This window comes from Lepus europaeus, chromosome 5 (assembly GCF_033115175.1).
Source record: "Lepus europaeus isolate LE1 chromosome 5, mLepTim1.pri, whole genome shotgun sequence".
Lineage (NCBI taxonomy): Eukaryota > Metazoa > Chordata > Mammalia > Lagomorpha > Leporidae > Lepus > Lepus europaeus.
Genome location: NC_084831.1, coordinates 67263078 through 67290842, shown reverse-complemented (window position 1 = coordinate 67290842; position 27765 = coordinate 67263078). Strand labels below are relative to the sequence as shown.

At 40.6% G+C, this 27765-nt stretch overlaps 1 protein-coding gene across 1 annotated transcript; it reads left to right on the top strand.

The window, feature by feature from the left end:
* Window positions 1–9: 9 nt before the first annotated feature.
* Window positions 10–27241, top strand: CRYZ (crystallin zeta). Its single transcript, XM_062191549.1, has 9 exons — window positions 10–118; window positions 5428–5544; window positions 7166–7318; window positions 13216–13379; window positions 15927–15978; window positions 20148–20297; window positions 23801–23902; window positions 23999–24094; window positions 25212–27241. The coding sequence occupies exons 2-9, from the start codon at window positions 5434–5436 to the stop codon at window positions 25371–25373; spliced, it is 990 nt and encodes a 329-aa protein (XP_062047533.1). The 5' UTR covers window positions 10–118; window positions 5428–5433; the 3' UTR covers window positions 25374–27241.
* Window positions 27242–27765: the final 524 nt, after the last annotated feature.

The following is a 27765-nucleotide window of genomic DNA, read 5'->3' as shown; positions in this document are numbered from 1 at the left end:
GGGGGGGGGGGGGGCGCCAGCGAGGCGGAGCGTGCGGAGGTTGGAGGCGCCCGGGCCCGCCTCCTTCTTAGTAGTCCGAAGGGGCCTGCGCACACTTTGATTTCCACTCTAGAGTCGGGTAAGTGGTTTGCGGGAGTCCCCTGAAGTTGTGCAGCCCGCGAAGCTGCGTGCCTCTTGTCTAAATGGGTTTTGGCTGCACTCGTTTCGTGCCCTCTAGGCTGCCGCGCGCAAGGAGCGCCAGACCTTCCCCGCCCAGGCGCCTAGAGTTCCCGTCTTTCAGTCGCTTGGGGAGTTTTATCCATCGGTCACGGGCACCCAGGCCTGGTTTCAGTGTATTCTGGTCCAGCTGCTGCCACCCTGCGGGGCGTCCGTTGGCACCTCCGCCGCCTTCTCACCGCCCGCCCCCACCCCGGAGCCCAGGCTGGGGGCTCCTGCAGCGACGCTGGCGGGTCTGCCCTGGACCGCTGCCCGTAGCCCAGCTGTGCGCTTCTCCTAGGTACCCGCAGCTCTCCCAGGGCTTCCACCCGGGCCTGCCTCCAGCCTTGCCTTCAGGGATGCCCGCATTCCTACTTCTGGAGAGAAATATATGGTCTTATTGATCCTATGGCCCCCACTTAGAATAAGTTTCAAAAGGGAAAAAAAAATATGAAATACTCTGTTAACACATCGTTGGATGTTTACAGACTCTCCAGAGACTTCTGCCCAGGACATCGGGTTTAAAGGCTAAAGTCCGGAGTGTTGTCCGCAGCTAATGGAGGTGGCTGTGTGAGGCCCGTTAAGTCTCCATGGCTGGTCATCGCCCTAAGCCAGCTCACCAGCAAACCTACCGAGCTGGGGGAGCTCAACTTCCCCAGCGCTGGAGAGCCCCTGCTCTGTGCCACCCAAATTTACCCAAGACCCTCCCCTTCTAATCCAAAGTGAGCATTGAGATAATGTGCACTTTAAGGGTTCTTCCCCCTGGGTTAATAAACAGTATATTTACATGAATCGTTCCTAACCAGCAGCAGCACAATTGTAATGATTGACTTGCCTCAAGTTTTCACTTTTAAATTTTTCCCTGGAAATTCTTATTTATTTCTATTCTCATCTTATTAAGTGCCTTGATTCTGACTGTGAATCGATCTGTTCATTGTACATTAAAATGTATCTCTTAAATTTTTCCTATCCTAATTTTCATTTAAACCAAACAGCTACAAGCATTGCTTGGAAAAGATCACTTTTTGATGGGGAATTTTAAATTTCACTTAGGTTTATAAAGTTGGCCCCTTTAAGAGTTAAAAAAAAAAAATGAAGCCAAAAGTTAAACCAAGGTAGTCAATTTTTATCTTTTCTTTTTTCTTTTTTTTTTTTAATCTTTACTCTTCCCTGCGGACATTCCACTTATGCAAGTGTTCAACAGATTTTTTTTCTTTTTCAGAACTCCGTTTTACTAGTTCAGTTTTTTTTTTTTTTAAATGTATTTATTTGAAAGAGTTACACAGAGAGAGAAGGAGAGGCAGGGAGAGAGAAAAAGAGAGATCTTCCATCTGCTGGTTCACTCCCCAACTGGCTGCAATAGTAGGAGCTGTGCAGATACGAAGCCAGGAGCAAGGAGCTTCTTCCAGGTCTCCCATGTGGATGCAGGGGCCTAAGGACTTGGGGCATCTTCTGCTTTCCCAGGCCATAGCAGAGAGCTGGATCGGAAGTGGTTCAGCCAGAACTTGAACCAGCACCCATATGGGATGCCAGCACTGCAGGTGGTGGCTTTACCTGCTATGCCACAGCGCCATCCCCAGCAATTTTTTTTTAATTTGTTTATTCGAAAGGCAGACACACACACACACACACACACACTCAGAGAGACAGAGATAGAGAATGAAATGAAAGAGAAATAGTCTTCCAAAAGCTGTTTCACTCCCTTTACCCCCAAAATGCCCCTAACACTCAGAGCTGAGCCAGATCTAAGCCATGAGCCAGGAACTCAATCTGGGTCTCTCTTGTGAATAACAGGGACCCAACTACTTGAGCCATCGTTTGCTGTTACCCAGAGTCTGCCTTAGCAGGAACCTGGTTCAGAAGCTGGGCCAAAGCCTGACCCATACACTGAGATGAAGGTGTCCCAAGTGGTGACTTAATCCCTGTGCCAAACTCACATGTCATAATAATTTTTTAGGGGCCCTGTTGTATTGTAGCAGGTTAAGCTGCTGCTTTGACTTCAGCATCCTATATCAGAGTGCTGGTATAATTCCCTGCTGTTCCACTTCCTGATAATGCATGTAAGAAGGCAACAGAAGATGACTCCAGTGTTTGGGACCCCGCCACCCATGTGGGAGACCAACATGAAGCCTTTGGCTCCTGGCTTTGGCTTGGCACAGTCCTGTCTGTGGGGGTCATTTGGGGAGTGGGCCAATGGATGGAAGATCTCTCTCTCTGTGTGTGTACCTCTCTGACACTCTGCCTTTCAAATAAAAAGATAAATAAATCTTTAAAAAATAAATTTTGAAGCTTAGATTTGATAAGTAGAAAGATCTAATTGAAATAAAGTTTAATTAAAAAACAGCAGCAATATAAGGCCTGCTGACCACAGCTTATTCTGAATAATACAGAGCTTACAGTAGGGTAGGCCCACTGTGAAATACTTCCCCATGTTGTTGTAGTTCATTTTCACAAAGATTCTATATTAGGGAATACCATCCCCATTTTCCAGAAAAGGAAATTATATATTCCCTATAGAATCATGTCCTTTGTATCTGCTGCATTCCCTGACTTGTGAGCATTTGTGAACTGTCAAACTCTGAGCACATGTCTTAACCATAAAATATGTGATCCTACCCGAAGGTTAGTTCAGTTTCATAGTGTTAGCTCAATCTGTCTTATTATCATCAGTATAAAACATTCCTAATGAATTAAGAGTCCGCTGTGCCAGCATTTCAAAGGGTCAAATGAACAGGATTGTACAGTAAGGTGAAAAACAAAATTATCTAATTACATTTATGGTATAGGACTTGGGTTCTAGCTTTATTTCTGTCTAGAAATGTGACATGGAACACCATGTCAAATTATTGTGATGTGTTCTCATCCATAAAATAAATGGTGATTTTATTTTTGCTCCTGCATAAAATAACAGTTCTAATAACTGTTGCTTCTCTGCATGCTGTGAAAATAATTCTCTCGGTGGAGGTGTCAGATTTGTGTTTTTGAAGGAATCGGGTAGTATGGGAATTTAATTGTTATAATTGCTGTTAGTATGCCATGTTATGTTATTCTTTTTGTAATTCCCTTTGACACAGCACTTGTATTATGAAGCAGATGATGACTCTCTGGGTAGCAGAGTTCAAAGGCAATGAGTGCAGACTGGAGCTGATCAATCAGAATGGCATAAATTCAGTGGGAAAAAAGATCAAGAGAAACAGAATAGAAGGTAGTGCCATTGAGGTCATACCCCATCCCTCTGCAAGCTCCATGATAATACAATAGTACTAGGCAAGGCAGGTGAATCTCATAAATCCAGTATTAAGGATGAGTCTCCTCTTTCCTTTGTTCCTGCCTCCCAGTTTAGCCAATGGCAAAATGTAGGGCAGAAATATATGTGTCAGGTACAAGATACAGATACTGTTTCAGAGTGATTTTGCTTTTATATTGCTTAATTTTTTTAAGATAATGGTGGTTCTGTTGGTACAGAATAGATACAAGTGAAAGAAGTGAAAAGATAGTAGATTTTCTTTTTAAAGATTTTACTTATTTATTTGAGAGGTAGAGTACAGACAGTGAGAGGGAGAGACAGAGAGAAAGTTGTCCCATTCACTGATTCACTCCCCAAATGGTTGCAACTGCCAGAGCTGTGCCGATCTGAAGCCAAGAGCCAGGAGCTTCTTCTGGGTTTCCCAGGTGGGTGCAGGGGCCTGAGTGTCTAGGCCATCTTCTACTGCTTTCCTGGCCATAGCAGAGAGCTGAATTGGAAGAGGAACATCCGGGACTAGGGTCAGTGCCCATATGGGATGTTGGTGCCACAAGTAGAGACTTAACCAACTGAGCCACAGCGCTGGCCCTGGAAGTAGATATTAAAAGTAGAAAAAGAGCTGAGCACCTTATATGATGAATGTATGTGTGAGAAAGTGAGAGCTCTGAGCTCACAGGAGCTGGGGGCTAGGCACATTTTGTGTCTGTCCTAGGTTTTCTGGGTTTGGCACAGTGCCTCACAAAGAGTTAATGTTCAGAAATGTATGAATAACAACCAGTGTTTGTTATTAATGTTTTATTTAAATGATGATCTAGGATTCTTTGTGGCTTGTTTTTATAACTAAAGTCCTGTAAATACTGTTAAGTATATATTTTTTTTTATCTTTTATTTAATGAATATAAATTTCCAAACTACAGCTTATGGATCTGTTAACTATATTTTTATGTATAAGAAGCTGGAAAGAAGACTAGATGGGAAAGGAGCATTTATTTGTCAGGCCTTGCACTTGGTGCTTGCTGTATCTTCAGCACAGTAATTTTGAGTAGGCGTCTGCTTTTCAGATGAGAAAACTGAGGTTCAAAAGGTTGACTACTTTGCCCAAGACAGTGTGGCTAATAAATGATAAAACTGGAATTCAAACTGTTAGTTTCCAAAGCCCTTGCTCCAACCTTTGCAACTATTTGGGAAGTGAACCAGCAGATGGAAGACCTCTCTTTCTCTCTCTCTCACTGCTTTTCAAATAAGTAAATCTTTAAAAATGAATATGAATTAACTGCACACAGCCAAGTGTTTCAACATTAATAATTCTCAAAGCTTAATTCTGGGAGGAAACGGCAAACTGCTGAATTAAGAACAAACAAATCCAAATAAAACTGAAAAACATGCAAAACAATAGAACATATTATTAACTGATACCTATACATTAGTAGTAGTATAACATACTCCAGGTGATTAACACTGTGTTCATAGTAATAGTCACCTCCTAAAAGGATAGGCCAGAAATGGGTTGGAGAATGGTGGGCACAGCAGGCTTCATTGTTAGCTATAATGATTTAGTTTTTTCAAATGTTAAGATTTGTTAAAGCTGGGGATCAGGTAAATGTGTTTATTTTGTATATTTCTCTGTGGGTTTAGTTAATAAAATTTATATCAGCTCCTAAAATTTCAAGATGTTGCAACTCAAGCTTACACAAAAGAAGACATAAGATATGGTATCATGCCAGGTCTATCCAGATGTTTTTGTTTGCATGTTTGATTCCCTTGTTGAAGGCACTGAACCCCTAAGGGAAGTAGTGGGAAGTATTTCGCTTTGTAGCTGAAAGAGTTCTTAGATGAAAGGTCCTGAAACATGAAATGAAATCAGTGGTAAGCTCATGATTTAAATTGTTGTTTGAGAAATTGTTTGATCTGCCCCCTCCAGGGAAAAAAACCTAGTGATAGCCTAGATACACTGTGACAATACATTAATTTTTTTTCTTGGTATCTAGATCACCATGGCGACTGGACAGAAGTTGATGAGAGTTATTAGAGTTTTTGAATTTGGTGGGCCAGAAGTGCTGAAACTCCGGTCGGATGTTGCAGTGCCAGTTCCAAAAGAACATCAGGTGGAAATAATTACTTCATTCAGGCAATAATTACACTGAGTTTGAGTTTCGAGCACATCAAGTTTGTGTTCAAAAGAAGCAGATTCAGAATGATTTTTAGACGAAGTTTGTACTGTTTATATGAGGATAGTTCCAAAAGTTTAGGAAGATGAAGTTAAAAGATAAGTGTATTTCAGTGCAAAAATTTTTTGAAATCCATGCATATGAGGGACCTTCAAACAGTTCATAGAAGAATGCATTTTATTAAAAAACTGGGTGTTTATAAATTTTTTTGCACCAAAGTAAACTTATCTTTTAGTTCCATTTTCCAGAATCCCTTTGAAGTACGCTTGTGTGTGTGAACTGTGACAAAGTTAACATAAACCTAATAATTAGTGAAAAGGGCCTTTGAAAAGAAATCACTGTTGTTTATAAGAAAACTTTTAAAGTTGAAAATCATCTCTATATTGCATTCACTGGATCTTTCTGAATGGAGTCGTAAGTAGTTTTGAGTAAGTTATCCTATTGCGAACCTTCATAATTTCCATTTTGTACACAGTAGGAAAATAGGTTTCTTCTGCATTCATGCTTTCTCACATTATGACTTAAGAGAATTTAAATGTAGTTTAGTTATCTCCAGTGACTTTAACAATATACTTTTAGTTCAAACTTACTGTGTTTTTATTAATGTGCCCTATTTGGCTCCCAAGTCTAATTTCCTCAGTAAGCCTTATGAGAGTTTTTGCAGTTTGGTAATAACCAATTTTTAGAGATTTATTTCTTATAACTCCTTCTTTATGGTCTATGCTGTAACAATATCAGACTTTATCCATTCTCCTCAAGAGACTATTCTTCTGTCAATTCCTTTTCACTACTATATCCTTTTTCTCTTATTCCTAAAGAATTTCTACTCATCTTGAGGATCCTTGCTGCTTCCTCTGTAAGGCCATCCTTTATGCTTATGGCAGAGTAATCATTCTGTATTAATTGAGGCAAGATTCATTCCTATAATAGATGTAACTCCCAAATTTCAATGATTCAACAACACAAAATTATTTCTCATTCACTAAATTCCAAAATGTTGGTAGGTACCTCTTCTCCAATAGTGCCTTCAGGACCCTGGCTTCTTTTATCTTGTGACTGCTGCCATCTCTCGTATCCATCAAACTTTCCATGAAAGGGTAAAAACAGCAAGGATTGCCTGGCGAGAGTTTCGTGGGCTTGGCCTGCAAGTGGCACTCATCGCTTCTGACACATTCCATTGACCAGAATTCAGGTGCTTGACTCCTGCTATCCATGAAGGCATCCAGAAAATAATGTTCTTCCGTGGACCCAGGAAGAAAAAGTCATAGGCTTAATTAACACGCAGAGGCTGCTGCACGTATTCCTCTAGAAGTTTCTGACACTGTACTTGCATAATGTTTTTAATTTAGTTCTTAAGCCATTCTGTTTTTTCTTTTTGTTTGTATGTTGGTTTGCAAAATTAGGTGAGATTGTTGAGACTAGTGCTCGTTTATTCTGTGGATTTTTTTTGTTTTGTTTTGTTCTCTGTATTTATAACTCCGGTTATAGCACAGGCATAGCATAATGCTGAATGAGTGGGTACATGTTGTTTGTGAACTAAAATACATTGTCATTACAGGTTCTAATCAAAGTCCACGCATGTGGTGTAAATCCAGTGGAGACATATATTCGCTCTGGCACTCACATTATAAAACCAGTCTTACCTTATACTCCAGGCTCAGATGTGGCTGGGGTCATAGAAGCTGTCGGAGATAATGTGTCTGCTTTCAAGGTATGGCATTTTTAGTTATTTCTGTTTTGGCTTAACTTTTTTTTTTCTTAAAATATTTTAGCATAGCTTTAAAATGCGTCTGTATTTAAAGCTTTTAAAGGCCCCATTATATCTTTTCTGCCACTTGGGGGACTCCTCTAGTCAAAAAATAAATACTTTTTCTCCAGAGGCTTTATTTGTTTTGCGTTGTTGGGAATAAATGTGGATAATTTCTGCATCTTTTCATCTCCAGAGAATGAACTGTGATCCTTTTGATTTACTAGAGATAATGTTAGAAAAGAAAACAAACCAGGAAATATATTTATACTATTTCCTTACTCTTGATAATATACAGGCCAGTATGATTTTTAATTTCATTTATAAATTTAGCTTTACAGAATAAAGGGAAAGTTAATTATTTTAAAGAATAAGTAAAACATGGAAAAAGGCAAGGTCACTATACAGTTTCAGAGCTTGGAGTCAGACCAAGGTCAATGAAAGTGTTATTATGATCAGTGCTTTTGTTATTTATGTGCCAAAAGACATAAAAACATAGATTGAATATTCATACTATACTCATGTTCTAGCATCTTTCCTCACAATTTCTTGACCTACTCAACTTTGGCAGCGCATTTACCAAAATTGGACTGAGACCAAGAAGATTAAGGTGCCCCTGTACAGGAAGACGGGCAAATTCATACAGCTTTCCCCTTCTTAGCCTGTGGCAATCTGCCTTCTGCCCCCATAGCTCCAGTGAAATGATTCTTGCTAATGTCACTAATGGCCTCTGTACTGCTGGAGTTAATGGGCCCTTTTATGTCATTATCTTTCTTGACTTCCCTGTGACATTTGACACTCTCAGCCACTTAACTTTTTCTTTAGAAAAAACTTTTTCTTCAGCTTCCGTGACATCATTTTTCTCCTGTTCTCCTTTCCACTTCTTCTCTGAGCAACTATTTATTAAGCCTCCTCTTCTCTGGATGCTCCTTAAATCCTGGTGTTGCCTGGGGCTCCCAGACCCTAATTGGACCTGGGCTGTCTGTTTTCTGTGCTTTTCCAGAATGAGCTCACTCACTCAGTTTCCATCATCACAGGTGGGATCTTTGAGAACTGTTGACCAAGCTCTGGACCTATGCTGTCCAAAATGGTAGCCACATGGAGGGTACTTGCTGCACTGTGTTTTGCCCAGTTTGAGGTACCCACATCCCAAATCGGAATCCATGAGTTCAAGTGCCAACTTTGCTGTCTATTCCAAATTCCTGCTGATTCACACTCTGGGAGAGAGCAGGTGATAACTCAAGTATTTTGGTCCCTGCAACCCACTTGGGAAATCTGGAAGGATTTCTGAGCTCCTGGCTTCAGCCTGGTCCAGCCCTGGCTGTTGCTGGCATTTGGGGAGTGAACCAGTGGATGGAAGATCTTCTCTCTGTCTCTATGCCTTTAAAATAATTAATTTTAAAAATGCTGGCCACAATCCATATTTAGCAATTTAAAATGCAAATTAAATAGAAACTTAAAATTCAGTTTGAGTTATGTTAGCAACATTACAAATGCTTCATAGCCCCATGCATATAGCAGCCACCCCACTGGACAGTTCAAGTAGAGAACACTGCTGTCGTCATCACTGTAGAAAGTCTGTTGAAGAGCATTCAACTCACACGGTTGCCTTCTAGGAACCTCGCACTGAGCGTGTCTGGCACTGTGTTTATGTTTCCTTACTGAACATTTACCCCTATCCTGTGTGGCTGTCTTGCTGACTTCCGGGATCTGAGTCTTGTCTCCTCATTCTCCCTCCATCATCTCCCCAGTATTAGAACTGGTCTCTCTCCTCTCCACACCCACTGCTTACAGTGTAGTTCGGATTATGATACCTACTCAGCTGTACCCATGACCTGGATTTCTGTTCTGTAGACACTGAATTTATCACCCGCCATCCATTCCTCGCAAATATCCCTACTCCAGAAAGAATCATTTTCTACAGTGTAATTCTGATTGTCCCATACCTCCATTTGAATTCTTGTGTTAGTTCCTTATAGGCTTTAGGATATTATTAAAGTTTCTAGTTGTTATAAAATCAGGCTGTTTCATGCTCTTCTCCATCTTTGCATTCTTATCTCCCACCCTCTCCCTCTCAGAAGCTTATGCTTTAGTAATGAGCTGTTTGTCCGTCCCGGCCCATCCCAGGCTCTCTCTTCTTTGATCCTTTTGCTTAGCAGAATTAAGTTGGAACTTATATACATGAATCAAGGAGTTTAAGACTCCAATTTTTTTGAAGATTTATTTATTATTTGAAAGAGTTACAGAGAGAGGTAGTGCTGTGGCGGGCACAGATTAAAAACACAGCGAGACTTCTGAGGTCACATTAGGAGTCTTTATTAGCCAGATGGCGACTGCCCTCTCAGAGCAAGTCTGGAGAAGACAGCCCCGAGTTGCAGTGGCGGGGTGGGGGTGGGGGGCCTTTTAAAGGCAGAAACTACATTTTGTGGGCCTTGACCATTATCAAGCAAGCAAGCAGAAGTACAGAAGCCAGAAATATGCTGGTTACAGCCGGTGGAGCAGCCTGATATCTGTAACTTGTTTCTCTCAAAGGAACAGTCTCTGCTCTGAAGCAACCAAGCAAGATAACCTATAACCACTGGCTGTGTCCTGTGGGAAAACCTTAAACTTAAGGCTACCCTGTCACAATAGAGACAGAGAGAGAGAGGTCTTCCATCTTCTAGTTCACTCCCCACATGACCGCAAGAGCTGTAGCTGAGCTGAGCCCATAGCTGAGCCGATCTGGAGTCAGGAGCCTCTTCCAGATCTTCCATGTGGGTGCAGGGGACAAAGGACCCGGACCGTCCTCTGTTGCTTTCCCAGGTACATCAGCAGGGAGCTAGATAGGAAGTAGAGCAGCTGGGACTCGAACTGGCATCCAAATGGTATGCCAGTGCTTCAGGATGAGGCTTTAACCCACTGCGCCTGTCCCCTAATACTCCAGTTTAAATTTCTTCCCATTTTATCTCTCAAATATATTATATAACAGTCCATTGAGACTAAATGCTGGTAATTTCTCAGCTCATATTCCTTTTTTTTTTTTTTTTTAATATTTATTGATTTTATTTGAAAGGCAGAGTCACACAGATAAAGAAGGAAAGGCAGAAAGAGTCTCCATCCGCTGGTCCACTCCCCAAATAGCTGCACCTATCCGAAGCCAGGAGCCAGGAGCTTCCTCCAGGTCCCCCATGTGGGTGCAGGGGCCCAAGGACTTGGGCTATCTTCCACCTCTTTTACAGGCCACAACAGAGAGCTGGATTGGAATTGGAGCAGCCAGGATAGGAACTGGCACCCATATGGGATGCCAGCACTCAGGCAGCGGCTTTTTCCACTAAGCCACAGCATTGGCCCTGCATTCTTTTGCTAACCTTGTTTCTTTCACCCATTAGGACTCTTCCCAGTTCTGGTTCTCAAATTTTGTTTTGTCTTTCAATACCCAAGGCAAATATTTGCCTCTCAATGAAGCTATTCTTTCCTCAATTTAGATGCCACTCCTTTCTTTTTCTTATACTTCTTGATGGTTCACCTTTTTGCCTTGCTTTATTACAATAGTTTCTGTCCTTTTTTCTCTCTTCCTAGAGTATGGAATGCTTGAAATTGGGAGCTGTGTCTTGCTATTAATATCCCTCATGCAACACAAAGTAATGTTTTCCATATAGTAATTCTTTTTTTAAAAATATTTATTTTATTTACTTGAAAGGCATAGTTTACAGTGAAAGAGTGAGAGAGAAAGATCTTCCATCTGTTGCTTCACTCCCCAAATGGCCACAATGTCCCAGGCTGGGCCAGACTGAAGCCAGGAGCTAGGAGCTTCTTCGGGGTCTCCTACATGGATGCAGGGGCCCAAGCACTTGGGCCATCCTCTGCTTTCCCAGGCACACCAGCAGGGAGCTGGATGGAAAGTGGAGCATCTGGGACTGGAACTGGCACCTATATGGGATGTGGGCATTGCAGGCTGAGGCTTAACCTGCTGCAACACAGTGTAATTCTCAATAAATACTGGAGTTGTGTTTCAGCCAATTCAACCTGTTTTGTAAGCTACAAAAAACAGGATTAATTTTGACTGTATACAGGTGGAACTATTAAGCATTAATGCTTTTCTTTGACTCCTGGGTGCCTTTTAGATTTTTTTCATCTCTATCCCACTGCATATTGCTGTAACTCTTTCAGATTTGTTTATTATAGTCTTTGCCATAATATATTACTATTCTGAGGAGTATTACAATTTCGATCAAGAAAGGAAGAGTTAGAGAAGGTGTTGGTAGAGGGCAGTCTGATTTCCCTTAACATTACATCGGACCTATCGTGCCTGTGTACTGCATTATCTCACCCATAGTCATGCATCTGCTTGTCCATTGCATGGGCCCAGCAAACATTTATTGAGAGTTGATTGTGTTTCTGGTGCTGTGACAAGTGGAGAAACCTGTCCTGGCTCATCTTGCGCTCAATATGGTGATCTGAAAAAAAAAAAAAATGAAAAGAAAAAGAAAAACCAAATATGGTTATCTGGTTTCTTGTTTGGGGAGGGGGGGGTTCTGTGGATTGTTGCATCTACTCATCAGCTAAAACAGAGTATTACAAAAACCAGTGACAGTCACACATGAATTTTATTGAAAATGAGAGGCAAATGAGAGACAAGGCAACCGATCTGGACCGGCAACCGATCTGGACCAACATTCCTTACCAGATTGCAGCCCCCAACAACGAGTTACACGATTTTTTATAGTATTCTGTCCACTAGGGTTCACAATTTCAAACTGGGCCCCTGGTATGCAGTGAATAATAAAAAGAAAACCAGAATATGGTTGTAAGATAACAGTGAAGGACACATTTCATTCAACCTAGTTCCTGGGAATTTGGGCCCACATAGTTTCACAAGATACACCCTTAGCTGTTAGCAAGCAAAGCTAATATATACAGAAGCAGAATCAAAATGGAGTGAGAAGTGGCTAAAAGCTAATTGCAGATGGAAATACAGGGAGGAGCATATCCGTGGAAGTGATTTAGAGCAGGTGTTTGTGGAAGAAGCTGCATTTTGTTTGCTTCTTCTCCCTAGTATGTTGGACCAAAAAAAATGCTTTGTATTAATTGCCACTTACTGCCTGCCTAATCTTAGGAAATTACTGCACTCTTTGTACCTGAATTTCCTAATCTGAGTAGTAGGATTAACCTAAAGTGGAGGTAATGAAGGTGCCCACCTGCGAGGCTTGTGAAGATGGAATTAAATAATGCTCATGAGACACTTAATGTGGTGCCTAGCATAGTAGGTAAAGATAAATTATGTCAGTATAGATTGATAAATTATGTCAGTAGGTAAAGGTAAATTATGTCATTAAAGATAAATTATCATCATTGTGCCATTTGGAGTGTTCTCCTTCCTTATCTTTTATCTGCCATATTTCCTGTAATTTTTCTTATAATTGATTCTCTCATTAATAAAACATTTAAAATATTCAGTATTTTAAAGTTATTTTATGAGACTTAAGGTATAGAAGTAATATATATATAAATACTCATTTCTGGAGCAAGTGTTTGATGTAGCAAATAAGGTAGTATTCTACATCAGAATGCCTAGGTTTAAGTCCCAGCTCTGCTCTCAATTCCACCTACCCACTAATGCAGTTCCGAGGAGGCAACAGTGATGACTCCAGTAGCTGAGTCCCTGCCACCCACATGTTAGACACAGATTGAGGTCCCAGCTCCAGGCTTCAGCCTGGCTGTTGCAGCCATTTGGGGAGTGAACCAGCTAATGGTAGATCTTTCCCTTTCTCCCCTCCCCCCACCTTGCTCTGTGTGTGTTTCAGATAAAATGTAAATATTTTCTTATTATGATTTAATCCACTTTGACATAATTTTTAAGTCCAATTTACGTCTCCCTCCAGAAAGGGGACCGAGTTTTCACCACTGCCACGGTCTCTGGGGGCTATGCGGAGTATGCCCTTGCAGCTGATCACACTGTTTACACACTGCCTGAAAAACTGGACTTCAAACAGGGAGCTGCCATCGGGATCCCCTATTTTACTGCTTATCGAGCTCTGTTGCACAGGTACTGCCTGCCTTCCTGCCTTACATCCATCTGTCCATCCTTGTTGGTTGCCAGTTACCAGTAAGCATTTATGAAGTGAAAACTGCTAATTTGAGGGATTGTGCTAATCACTGGGGATACAGAGAAGAACAAACATTGACTCCAGGATACTCAGTCTAGGGAGGGAGGTAGACATAAGAGTAATGTTATTTCTATATAATGTGGAAAGTATGGCAGTGGTGGTGTGCATTAGAGATTCATGGGGTCACAAGATTATGCTGGTGGTGATACCAGGGAGGGCTTTCTGACAAGGTATAAGACTTGGATTATTTTAATGGCATGATTCAGTAATAGTCATCCATTAGAATCATCTGGGCTGCAATGACTTAAAAGTGCAGATTGGGCCCTATCCCCAACCTGCTGGTCAGTTTCCATGACAAGGACCTGAGAATCTGTATTTTAATCAAATATGATAAGTATTTGAAAAAAATCACTAGGAATTTGCTTAGGGAAATTTAGCTGGGAGAGGAGAGGATTTTGGGATTAGCATGGTCTGTAGGGGAAAACAGTATGAGATCTGTGGGGAGCTGTAGTAATTAGGTGTTGTTGGATAGGAGTCTTCAACCTGAAGTGACAATGTGGTTAGGCCATAAAAATCTCTGAGTAAGGGTTAGCTGTCATCCTCAGAGATATAAGTTTCAGATGATAGAGCTGACACGTTGTGTACGGGATTGGGGGTAATGAAATGTGTTGTTCAGGAAAATGTCTTTGTGTATTTGTGTTTTGTGAAGGTAACTTGTCTGCCACAGGAAGGATGAATTTGAGGTCAGGAATAGGGAAAGAGACAGGCGAGTCCTTCAAGCATCTCCTCTGGATGAGGCCCATCCACATCCCAGAGGTGAATCTGCTTCAGCCAAAATCCGCCAATTTAAATGTTAATCTCATGCAAAACACCTTCATAGAAACATCCAGAGTAGTGTTTGAGTAAATACCAGGGCATTTTGGCCCAGTCAAGTTGCTACATAAAATTCACCAGTACAGTGCCCCTGTAGGAGGATAGAAGCATCATGGTAGTGGGGATCCAGGAGTGAATCTGCCCCACCCCCACCCCGCTTCCTCAGGTTCCAAGTGTTTCTTGAGTTATTTATAAGATTTGTAGAAAAAAAATTCACTGGGAAATATTTCACATCCCATTGTACAACACTATTAATCCTATCCATTTATGTTAATAGTATGCTTTTCTAAATGTCAGGTCTTTTGGTAACAATTATCTCAGTTTATTGTTCACACCCTCAGTTTAATTCACTGTTCTCAATCCCTTCATCTCCAAACTAGAATGTTAGAGAAAATATCAGTGATTGCTCATTATTGCCGTTTGTCAGCTGTTGGCACACAGCCACGAGCCAGACTCTGGGTTACCTACTGTGTTCTCAGACCCAGAGTGAACATAATGGCTCTACAGTGTGGCTACCCCCATTGCTTTAGGAAGTAAGAGAGCCTCACCGGAGTCAGTTCTGGGTCACACAGCAGCGGCTGGCTGTGTCATTAGCTCTGTCTTGGTGCATGTTGTTTTTAGTACATAATGGAAAAAATAGTAGTTGGAGCCAGAAGTAAGATTATGTCATTTCACCCAACAGATCCGGGCATTTCAGCAGGTGACATGGGGACTTCTGTGACAGAATTTATTGTACTTCCTCCTCTTTTAACATTGCTGACTCAGCATTGCTGTCTGAACTGACTTAGAGGCTGGTGCAACCTGACAGTTCAAAGGCATGGAGAAGTGAAAATATGTCTTTCCAATGGCAAAAGTAGTCAGGCTGCCACATTTACTTGGGCGTTATTCTGGACCACAGAATGAAGACTGAACCATGTTGAACCTGCTTCAAAGCACTTTGTGTGGGAACGAAAGACTTCAGACCCACGAAGCTCAGTATTCTTGGTTAGCATCTCTGTGAGGACTACACCTCTCAGAAGTAGCACCATATTGTGATGCCTGGCAAATGAATTGAAGGTTTTCTCTCATCTGTGGCTCTGAAGAATCATTGTTTGATCCCTTGGAGCTTGGAGAATATTTTGAGCTCCATATCAGGATGCATTTACTCATTTAGTAAGTGTTACTGGACTAAGGATTAAAACGTCCATAAATATGATGGATAAAGAAAATAGGGCCCAGTGCTGTGCATAGTTGGCTAAGCCTCTGCCTGTGGCGCCAGCATCGCTTATGGCATTGGTTGGAGTCCCAGCTGCTCCATTTCTGATCCAGCTCTGCTTTATGGCCTGAGAAAGTGGTGGAAGATGGCCTAAGTCTTTGAGCACTTGCACCTCAGTGAGAGACCCGGAAGAAGCTCCTAGCTCCTGGCTTTGGAGCAGCCTAGCTCCAGCCATTTTGGGGAGTGAACCAGCAGATGGAAGCCCTTTCTCTCTTTCTTTCCATATCTCTGTCTGTTAACTCTGCCTCTGAAATAAATTTTGAAAACAGGAAGGAAAAAGAAAAAAAACAAAATACCTGAGCCTAATTAGCTTCAAAATGAATAAATAAGGAGATGGAACCTTTGCTTTCTTTTTCAGTGCCCGAGTGAAGGCTGGAGAAAATGTTCTGGTTCATGGGGCTAGTGGAGGAGTAAGTATCTTTTTTTTCTTTCTTGCTTATTTTTCAATGAGCTTGATTTCTGAGTTTCACCTTATAGTTCTTTAAGTCATCTTTGAAAGGCAAATTTATAAAAGGAGTCAAGGGTGCTTTTTTCCCCCTTTGTGTAGTGAATCTTTTTAAGAACATTCTTCAAAAGGTGATTCTTTGTCATTATTTAGCATTTCTTGGTTAATAAATGCAACAGACCATCCATCAAAAGATATATGTATTGGTTTTTCTACCTCAGTTGGGTGTGGACCAAGATAATCTGCCTTGTTTTTGCCTTCAAGTGGTACATGTTACAAGAATATTTATTTAGAATTTTAAACAGTTCTAAAGGTTAATAGTAATTCCGTATTCCCTTAGATAAGGAAACTAAAGCTCATTAAAGCTTTACCTGTGTTGCTGTCGACAGCAGCACACTACAAAGCTACACTGTGGATTCATAGTCCTTTCTGTCTCCCTGCGCCTGTTGGCCTGCTGTGCTTTGATGACATTCATGGAGTGCACAGTATACAGCTGTGTCCTTAACGCCACAACCCATGGCTTAAAATGCTAATGTCGGGGGGTGAGGGGAGGGCTCAGGCTTATAAAATGAGCCCTTTGCCGAAATCACCCAACGGCAGGCCTGTCAGAAACCTCTTCAAGAAACTGGCTGCCAATCTGCCTCTGAGGAGCTTAGAGGAAAAGTTACAGCTCTGAGGTTGGAATTTAACAAGAAATCCACATGACCTCTATGCTGCATATAGAGGCTTTAGAAATTTTGGAGACGAGATTTCACATTTTTAAAACAAAGGGCCTGGGGCTGGATGGGTCACCTGGAGGAAACTGGCTAACCCTTTTAGAGCACTGTGTATTCTGACGAGTAGATTGAAAGAAATGAACTATTAAATGGTACATTGTCCATTGAATAGTGAGTATTACCCTGAAAATGTGAATTTACCTCTGAAAGTGGCCAGGCAATACTGCCAATTCAGTCCAGCATCTCTCTCTCTCTGTTCCTTTGGATAGATGAATCACAAGATTTCACACCTGACTTCCTTGGGATCTCAAATAGATCAATTTTGAAGGGTTTCACACATCAAACTATTTGCTAAAAAAGATCAAGATTTGTTTTCTTGAGACTTGAGAAAATATGACAAATATACTTTGTCCAAAACACTCATTGTTTAGCCTCACCAAAGAAAGGGTTTTTGGTTGAAACTTCATGTTAAATAACTGAAGATCTGTCAAATACATACATTTATTTAAATTGTTCTGGCTTTCAGCTAACTAGCCTTGTTTTCTGTATAAAAGAGAAAGATTTCAGTAGGAAGGGAAGAGTTGAAAGAAAATCCTTTTTTATTCCCTGTTACCTTCTTGTAAAAAGCCCAGTCACTTCACCATCATTTTTTTTTATATAAAGGTAAAATCCACACTGTTCTCTGAGCTGGCTGCATTTGTTAAATCCATGGTTGGCCGGGATAGGCTGGCGACCTGGTGTGTGGAGTGCTTCTGATCCTCTCTAGCCTATCAGAGGAAAACAGAGTGTTGGGTTTTGCCTGGCTTTCTGTTTGTGCTTTCTGTCCTCATTTAATTCAAATTCCTTTGGGATTATGTTGTATGTTTAAAGTGGTGTGGAATTTATGAACAGAGCCATTATCCAGATATGTTGGTAGGGAGTGCCTTATTTTTAGTGTTAGCAAAATAAATAGGAAAAAAATAGTTACCACATAATGTTACAAAATCTATTGAAAGAAGATTGCTGTTTTACATGTTGACAAGAATAGAATAAATATTGCCTTTGAAAGAGCCATGGAGTGCCCCTTTGAGGCAATTAGAGCATAAGGGGATATGTTTATATTAAATCTTTAGTTTGAAATGTGCTTTTTATTAAATGTCTATTACTTTTTCTTAATTAGAGATTTAGGTAGCAAAAGTCAGGTGTGCTTAACCCATGGTGCGCTGTGTTTCATCGAATTATATGTCTCTCTCCTTTGTCAGACAGTGAGTTAGTTCTGTATTTACTTGTTTTGTTAAACAAATCCCTGCCAAACCCTATTGAGTTCAGGCTTATCACTCTCATGTGCCAACAATGTATAAGGTCTATTTTGAGCCTAGGAGTCTGTAACTCTGTTAGAACCTTAATTAATCCCTATCATCATCTTATAGTTTAATTGTTTTCTCCTGCCCAAACCAATCCTTCCTCTAAATCAGTGGTTGTTAGTAGGGGGTGATGTTGCATCATACACCCTCTCCCCAAAGAGTATTTGGAAATGTCTATAGAGACATTTTTACTTTGTCACAGTTAGGGAAAGGGGTTCTGTCATCTGGTGGGTAGAAGCCAGCAATGCTGTCAAACATCCTTCAGTGCACAGGCAGGTCCTCAACAGCAAAGAATTATCTGGCTCAAAGTGTCAGCAGTGCCAGATTTGAGAAACTCAGCTCTAAACCTGTGTGACAGTTATCTGTACCATTTGTTTAGCATGGAATCAGACTTGTATAACCTAGGATATTATTATTTAAATAATTAATTTTTTTGTCTGTGTTCCCAAATGGTATTCATTTCTCTTTTGTACCAAGCACATTTATCTGGCTTTTTTAGTGATTTCTTCCAATCCCATGGCTTTAAATGCCATCTGTAAGATAAGGAGTCGCAAATTCATATCTTGTACTCCGAACTTCATTGACTCCGTGCCTATGTGTGACTGATTACTGAACATTGTCACTTTGGTGAGCGTTATGGAGCTCAGCGGATTCACAATGTATTCTTAAGGCTTTCACACCCTTAGAAACCAAGTTAATCTACCCTGTTAACCTGACCAGAGATGTAAGGAGACAACTTGATTTTTCCTCTTTTCCTCACCTCCCACATTCAGCCTTTGAAGTCTCATCAGCTGACCTCAAAATCATATCTGAATCTGTTTTTAATCTTCCTAGGGCCACCACCTTACTCCAAGCCAGCTTTGTCTCCACCTATACCATTACACTTGCTACAAATTGGTCTTCCTGCTCACATTGGCCTCCTCCCCCAACTTATTTGTATCTTACCTGTAGTTAGTGTGAATTTTACCCCTGCCTAAGCCCTCCAATAGTCCTCCAATGGTTGTGCATAGCTGTTAATATAATTCAAAACCTTTATCTTTACCTCTGAGTCCTTACATGACTTGGCCTGTCTACTTCTCCGGCCTCATCTTCTCCTTGCATGTACTCTGTCCCTGAGCCACACTGACTCTCTTTCTGCCCTTTTGACACCCAAAGGACATTCCCCCTTCATCAGCTTAGCCATGGCCATTCCCTCTGCCTAAAGCATCCTCGCGTGGCTCCCCAGATATTCCCGTGACTTACTGCTCACCGCCTTCAGGTCCCATTTCTTCAGAGCATCCAGTTCTGATGACCTCAATAGCCCCTTTCTTTGTCTTTTTGTAACCCAAGAGCTGTTTTATTTTTTTCTTAGCACTTAGCATTTTCTGAGTTTTATTCATTTATTTATTCATATGTTCCCCTCCTTAATATGTAGATTTTGTCCATTAAATACCACATCTAACACATAGTAAATAGTAAGTATGCAGCATATGGATGAATTAATTAGTTTGCCCACATCCCCCCATCTCTGATGGAGGCCTTACATTTGTTATTGAATATCTTATTTCAGTATTTGTTATTTAGTATTTTCCTACGGTAGAGGACTTATATGTGCACTTCTATTTTAATTAAAGCTTAAAGTTAGTATTTTTTTAAACTTTTTACCTTCTGCCTAAAGCAGGTAAGTATGCAAACGTTTTGATGTAGTGGTTAAAAGTCTTAATTTCAACAGTCTGATTTGCTCTGGCTCCTATTTCTGCCTCTGTGTGTGAATAGTACAAGTCACTGGTACTGTGAAGCTTCAGCCTTCAGAGTAGAGACAATAATAGTACCTACTTCATAGCGTCATTGTGAGGATGAAATAAAAGCAGTGTGTAGGAACTGTTTAGAATGGTACCTGGAACGTTATATGGGCTTAATAAAAGTTAACCATTTTTCATATTTTTCGTTTACACCCTTATGGATAAGATAAGCCTTAGAAGAGTCTCTATGTTCATTACATATATGTGTATATATGTGTTTATTACATATATTTAATAAGTGTTTTCAGGAATTAAGAGAGTGTGTAACTATTGGATTATATTTTCATTTTTCAGGTTGGATTAGCAGCATGCCAGATTGCTAGAGCTCATGGCTTAAAGGTTTTGGGCACAGCCAGTACTGAGGAGGGACAGAAGATTGTTTTGCAGAATGGAGCCCATGAAGTGTTTAATCACAAAGAAGTGAATTACATTGATAAAATTAAGGTAAAATTTTTATAATTTTACTGAAGTCAAGCTTGTTATTTGGAGACTTACGTGGTTTGTTATAAATTCTTTTACCAATCACTCCTCTTTTAAGATTGTTTTTTTCATCTATATGTGTTTTCACACTAGTGAGCTTCTTAAAGCTTTAATTACTTTACAAAACAGAGTTGTTTAATTTTTAAAATTCCACTACCATTTTTGTCTTATGTGTATTACATAAAATATAGCCTTTATAGAATCTTACAGCAGCCGGCATCGCGGCTCACTCCGTCTTGCGGCGCCGGCACACCGGGTTCTAGTTCTGGTCGGGGCGCTGGATTCTGTCCTGGTTGCCCTCCTTCCAGGCCAGCTCTCTGCTGTAGCCCGGGAGTGCAGTGGAGGATGGCCCAATTGCTTGGGCCCTGCACCCCATGGGAGACCAGGAGAAGCACCTGGCTACTGCCATTGGATCAGTGCAGTGCGCTGGCCGCAGCGTGCCAACCGCGGCGGCCATTGGAGGGTGAACCAACGGCAAAAAGGAAGACCTTTCTCTCTGTCTCTCTGTCTCTCTCACTGTCCACTCTGCCTGTCAAAAAAAAAAAAAAAAAAAAGAATCTTACAGCAATAAAATTCAGTACCCTGTATTGCAAATCACATTTTAGGTAAAGTTGTAGCTTTGTGTTTACAACTGTGTCTCTCCTACTATCTCTGTGTAACTCTGACTTTCAAGTAAATAAATAAATCATAAAAAAAAAAAAAAAGAATTTCCCAGGTATTGAATTCTTGGTAAACTAGCTCATTATAAACTGAGGGAAAATATGAGTCAGCGTATATTACCACTGAGTGATCTTGCCAAAAAACAGAGCAAAGGCACTCCTTTGTCATATGTCCAGAAAACCTGGGATTCAGTACTTACCTCCGATACCATCAAGAATGTGTACAGCCGGCGCCATGGCTCAATAGGTTAACCCTCTGCCTGCGGCGCCGGCACACCAGATTCTAGTCCTGGTTGGGGCACCGGATTCTGTCCCGGTTGCCCCTCTTCCAGTCCAGCTCTCTGCTGTGGCCCGGGAGTGCAGTGGAGGATGGCCCAAGTCCTTGGGCCCTGCACCCGCCTGGAGACCAGGAGGAGGCACCTGGCTCCTGGCTTCGGATCAGCGCGGTGCACCAGCCACAGCTCGCTGGGCACAGCGGCCATTGGAGGGTGAACCAACAGTAAAGGAAGACCTTTCTCTCTACCTCTCTCTCTCACTGTTCACTCTGCCTGTCAAAAATAAAAAAAAAAAAAAAGAATGTTTACAAAGATTAAAAAAAAGACCGAGTATTTTAAGAATATAGTTTTGTTTAGCAATAATGCTCTTGTGGCTTCCATCTCCCACTGATTTCTTATGCTTAAGTCTCCAATTCACAAAAACTATCTCTTTGCCTTTTCTCTCAATCCTTTTCTCTCTCCTTCTATGTACCATCACCGGACTTCTTGAAAACATCATAAATACTTACTGCCTTGAAAACATCATAAATACTTAACTGCTTTTACTTCCTTAACTCTCATCACCTCCCATTGCAGTTTTTGTACATCCCAACCACGTAAACTGCTTCATAGAGGTCACTGACGAGCCCCCTAACTGTCAATCTATGGTCATGACTCTGTCTTCCTCTTACTTGATGTTTCAGGAGCATAGGACTGTGACCATATTGCCTCGAAACTATTTCTCTTCTTTCCTCACTCTCTACCAGTCTTCTTCCTCTTTATAATACTATTTAGCCATCAGTGCTTCCTAGAGTTTTTTGCCTCTGGTTCCTCATCTTCCCTAGTGCTACACTTTCACCACAATCACTCTCATATTCCCATGGCTTTACTTATTACTGTGTGCTACTAGTTTCCAAAACACACTGTGGCCAGAGTTCCATTCCTTCATGCCATCGGCCTGATAGACTTTCCTATTCTTCAGGTCACTCTAGGGAGGAGCCTTAATTTCATTTTTTAAAAAGATTTATTGATTTGAAAGGTAGAGAGGCAAAGCAAGAGAGAGAGAGAAAAAAAAAAAAAGTGACAGAGAGAGAGAGAGATCGACCTATTTTCCATTCACTGGTTCACTCCACAAATGGCCACAACAGTCAGCTCTCAGCTAGGCCAAAACCAGGAGCCAAAAAGAACATCTGGTCTCCCATGTAAGTAGCAGTTGGACCATCCTCCACTGCCTTCCCAGGCACATTAGCAAGGAGCTAGATTGGACATGGTATAGCTGGGACTTGAATTGGCACTCAGATTGCTTAACCCATTGCACCATAACACTGGCTGCCTCATTTCATTTTTTATTCTAATCATTTAATCATTATTTTCCCTTCTACCCATCAAACTGGTTACCTCATTCTATCGGTTTTATTTCTTTCTTTCTTTTTTTTTTGACAAGCAGAATTAGACAGTGAGAGAGAGAGAGACAGAGAGAAAGGTCTTCCTTTTCTGTTGGTTCACCCCCCAATGGCCACTGCGCCAATCCGAAGCCAGGAGCCAGGTGCTTCTCCTGGTCTCCAGGCGGGTGCAGGGCCCAAGGACTTGGGCCATCCTCCACTGCACTCCTGGGCCACAGCAGAGAGCTGGCCTGGAAGAGGAGCAACCGGGACAGAATCTGGTGCCCAACCGGGGCTAGAACCCAGGGTGCCAGCGCTGCAGACAGAGGATTAGCCTAGTGAGCCACAGCGCCAGCCTATCAGTTTCATTTCTGACATGTCACTCAAATGTATAGCCTTTCTTTATTATTCTCACCACTGTGACTAAGTGTAAACCTTAAGTTCTCTAGCTTTGATTATTATTTCAAATTGAACTTTTTATCTTTCCTGTAGACAGCCTCCAAAGTTATGTTTTCCCTTTTTCAAAAAAAACTCCAGAAATTACTAAAATGGAAATTAAGTAAGGAGAGGATTTTTTTTTTTGTCTCTCATTCCCTACTTTATTGTTAAAATATGTATAAGTACATATAGCTTTCTTAAAGAGCCAGGTTTAGATGTTGGGGAAATAATATCTGAGGTCTCAAAAGAGAAGAACCAGTGTGTCAAGAAGATTATAAACCATGTAGAATAAAACTGAATACACACACAAAAAAATTCTACAACACCAAACAGTCAATATATTTTCTTTTCTTTTTAATAAAAATTGGAGCCTCCTGGGGATTTTGGATTTTTTATTTGTTGTTTATTTCTCTGTGAAAGTTCATTTTGAAGATAGAAAATTTTCACCTAAGGAAAGAATATTCAAATTGAGTCTAGCACCTGAAAACCCCTGGCAAACTTTATTTCATTATGGCAGTTTATTTTATACAGATTTTTATCATTGTAGACTTTGTAGCTGGTACCTCAGAATTACATCACATTCTGTTAGATCATTTTAAAATTTGCATTGTTGGTCTTAAAAGTAGCATTTTGTATGTCATTTGAAATACGTTTCTGTAAAATATGATACTATCATAGCTATTTGACAGTTTTTCATATGTTGCCTTACTCTGTACTCTTTTTTTATCATGTAGAAATCTGTTGGTGAGAAAGGAGTCAATGTGATTATTGAAATGTTAGCTAATGTGAATCTTAGTAATGATTTGAAACTTCTGTCACGTGGAGGACGAGTAATAGTAAGTTTTTTTCTTTTTGTCACTTTAAAATTTTGCCACAGTTTATTGCTATTTCTCAGTGTTCTTTAACTATAGACATGCTGTCTTTCCTAATAGATTGTTGGAAGCAGAGGTCCTATTGAAATAACCCCACGGGACCTCATGCCAAAAGAGTCTAGTATAATTGGAGTCAGTCTGTATTCCTCAACTAAGGTAAGAGAAGAAGTGATTCTAATTTTGGTAATGTAAACATTGAAACATTTTGCCTAATCAAGCAGACCAGACATTGAAGTAGATGTTGTAGGGACCAGTGTTGTGGCACAATGAGCTAGTAAGCAGTGTCTCCAACACCAGTGTCCCATATTAGAGTGCCGGCTTGGGTCCTGGCTACTCCACTTCTGATCCTGCTCCCTGTTGCTGAACCTGGAAAAGCATGGAGGATGGCCCAAGTTCTTAGCCCCTGCCACCCAATCAGGAGACCCAGTTGGAGGAGCTTCAGGCTCCACCTTCAGCCTGGATCAGTCCTGGCCATCCATGGAGGCCACTTGGGGAGTGAACTAGCAGATGGAAGATTCTTTCTCTCTCTCTCTCTTTTTCTCTCTAATCCTCCCCTCCCCCGTTACTGTGCCTTCCAAATAAATAAATAAATAAATCTCTTAAAAAGGTCCATGTTATGGCTAGTACTTGACAACAGCAGTGGGTGAATGATAGAGCAACAATATAATTTACTGTCCATTTCCAAGTCAGAACACTTTTGTAAAAGAAGAAATATTCTATTAGTTATACTTTATTTTTTTATTTATTTTTTGACAGAGTTAGAGAGAAAGAGACAGAGAGAAAGATCTTCCTTCCATTGGTTTACCCTCCAAATGGCCGCTATGGCCGGTGTGCTGCGCCAATCCGAAGCCAGGAGCCAGGTGCTTCCTCCTGGTCTCCCATGCAGGTGCAGGGCCCAAGCACTTGGGCCATCCTCCACTGCACTCCTGGGCCCCAGCAGAGAGCTGGACTGGAAGAGGGGCAGCCAGGATTAGAACCCAGTGCCCATATGGAATGCTGGCGCTGCAGGCGGAAGATTAGCCAAGTGAGCCACGGCGCCACCCCCTATTAGTTATATTTTAAACATAACTACAGCTAAACTAACACTGTCCAGGCAAATGGGACTCATGGTTACCCTACTGAGTACTACATTTCCTGTAGTTCTAGACAAGTAGGAAAAAGCTACAAGTTTCTAGGAGAAACTTTGTGGTTTAACTCTTAGATTCTGAAGTTTTTAATGGTTCTGAAAACTAAATCATATGGTCCACTATAAATAATTTTTTTCCTACCTTAGGAGGAATTTCAGCAATTTGCAGCAGCTCTGCAAGCCGGAATGGAAATTGGATGGTTGAAACCTGTAATAGGTTCTCAGTATCCACTGGACAAAGCAGCACAGGCTCATGAAAATATCATTCATAATACTGGGACTACTGGAAAAATGATTCTTCTCTTGTGATGATTTATTCTTCCATGAATTTCCTGTGTAGTTAGTGGCTTTCTTTCCCCTAGTTTTATTCACACTATCTTTTCTTTCGTTAACATTCACTTTATTCAGTGCATTTCTTATATGAGAAAGTGAGTTTCTTGAACAAGATATTTCTTTATTGAGCAGTGCACAATATTTTGCAATGCCTTCTATCCTGAATCGAGGAATCATCATTGTAGGAGATAGCATGTTAGTGGTCATTTGGCATTGGAGTGTTCTCTAGAAATTTTTAACTGATACTTGATTAATTCCAAATTTTTGACTAAAACATACTAATTCAAGGTAAGACTGCTTGATTTCCCAGAATAAGTAGATGTGATTTCAGGCCTACTTATCTTTATAAAGGTTCTTTAGTTGCTGATTAGCCCATAATCGGCTCTGATGATTTTCTGGACTGAAAAAAAAAATTCTTTTTTTTAAAATATTCTTATCTGGATCTCTGAGTCTCATACAAGGATAGGGATATACAATGTCTGGACAAGTTGGTTGGTTTTTCAACTACTACCCCAAATATTGGAATATTCACTATATTGTTGGTTGGTTGCCACTCACCTGTTCTTAGAGGATAGCATACTCATGCAGTACTAGATACAGTCCCCAAAGAGACTCTTATTGTTTGATTACATTTTCAGAGTAGATTTAGAGTTATCTTTGTATGATGGGAATCATATGTTTTTATTTAATTAATAATTTTACAATTTTGACCCATTAAGAATGATCTCTTGTGTTTATAACATGGTAATTTCCAATAAATTCAATAGAAAATTAAAACTTGTGTTCATCTGTGTATAGAACTTATATCACTTCTGCATATCTCCTTATCATTACTTCCTAGTATTTTTCTGTGCTAAGAATCTAAACCAAATAAATGAATGATCTCTTAGAAATTTTGCCATCAATATTATATCCAACAATTTAAGATTGGGTTGTTATTTTGTTTTGTTTTGTTTTCCTTTATATAACACATCCTCCTGTTTCATTAAATTCTAGGGTTGATCGTCCTGACCTGCCTTATTCTGTTGAAAGACAAATTCTGCTTTTAATGTGGAATCCTGCTTCAGTAGTGAGCAGAAAGTACTGCTAATTTCTATCATAGAAATTAGTCTTTTTGCTATTATCATTTTCCAAGTTGATTTGCTATTTTTTAACAGGTTAACTGTCCCATAAAATGACATTTTTGAAAAGTATTAAAAAAAAATGTATTGAGGTAGGCTTTGTGGTATGGTGGTTAAAGCAGCCACTTTAGGAAGCCTGCATTCCCTATTAGAGTACCTGGGATCAAGTCCTACTTCTGCCACCATTCTAGCCTCCCACTAATTACTCTGGGAGGCAACACATTGTGGTCCAAGTTCTTCAGTTCCTGCCACCCTTGTGGGAGCCTTGGATGGAGTTCCTAGCTCCTGGATTCAGCTGGGCATAGCCCCAACTGTTGGTTCTCATAGCCTCATTCTATGGCTAGCATTTATGTGCATCTTAAATTGGAGGATCACTTCCCATCAAAAAAGATAAAGGAATAATTATTCTGTAAGTCAGTAACATCTGTTTGCATCTTTGCCTTCTATGGCGTTTTAGCACTCTGTAACCCATTGTTGCAATTCAGTTTTCAAAGGTAAAACTATCCCAGTTTTATGCATGAACTACCATATTTGTAATTATGTAATATTGGGCATGCTTCATGCAGAAATATCCTTGTAAGTCTAATTCTAATTTTTGCCCTAACTTTCACCCACATTTACTACTTGATAGGCGTCAGTAGCCGTAGGGCTACTACACAGTCGCTTGTGTCTGCCTGTGACCTAAAATGAAGAATAACCTGTAAATAAACAAGCATTATTTTATTTTTCAGCTTTCTGAATTTTTCTCCTATGTGCTTTCACCTGTGTGGCCTAGAATTGTTCCATATGGGCTCTGGGTAGAACATGGCTTTTCCTCACAAAAACCCATGTTGAGACTAATTCCTTAGTGAAGCAATGTTGGGAGGTAAGCTTTCTCAGAAGGATTCATATCTTTATCATGGAACTGGATTTGTTCTCACAGCAATGGACTCATGAGACTGGGTGTTTGGAAGCAGGTCAACTCCTGTCCAATCGATTTCCATGTACTCCTTTGTGTCTGTACTTTGCCATGCATGGAGAGCATGCAGCACTCACCAGAAGCCAAGGGGATGCTGATTCCATGCTCCTGAACTTCCAGAACTGTGAACCCAAATAACCAGTCATAGGAATTCTTTATAGCAACAGAAAATGGGCTAAGACAATATGTTAGAGATCAAGTTGATCACCCACCTTCAACCCAAAAGGGTAAAACAGTGTGCCAGAGGTCACATTTTTTCAGAAAAGTAAATATTGTTTTAACTGAGGCT

What these genes read in the sequence shown, in the direction of transcription:
- CRYZ (XM_062191549.1), top strand. Translation starts at nt 5,434, where the DNA reads ATGGCGACTGGACAGAAGTTGATGAGAGTTATTAGAGTTTTTGAATTT. An exon ending in CACGTGGAGGACGAGTAATA is followed by an intron (nt 23,903 to 23,998) that starts GTAAGTTTTTTT and finishes CTTTCCTAATAG; the next exon opens with ATTGTTGGAAGCAGAGGTCC. An exon ending in GTCTGTATTCCTCAACTAAG is followed by an intron (nt 24,095 to 25,211) that starts GTAAGAGAAGAA and finishes TTCCTACCTTAG; the next exon opens with GAGGAATTTCAGCAATTTGC.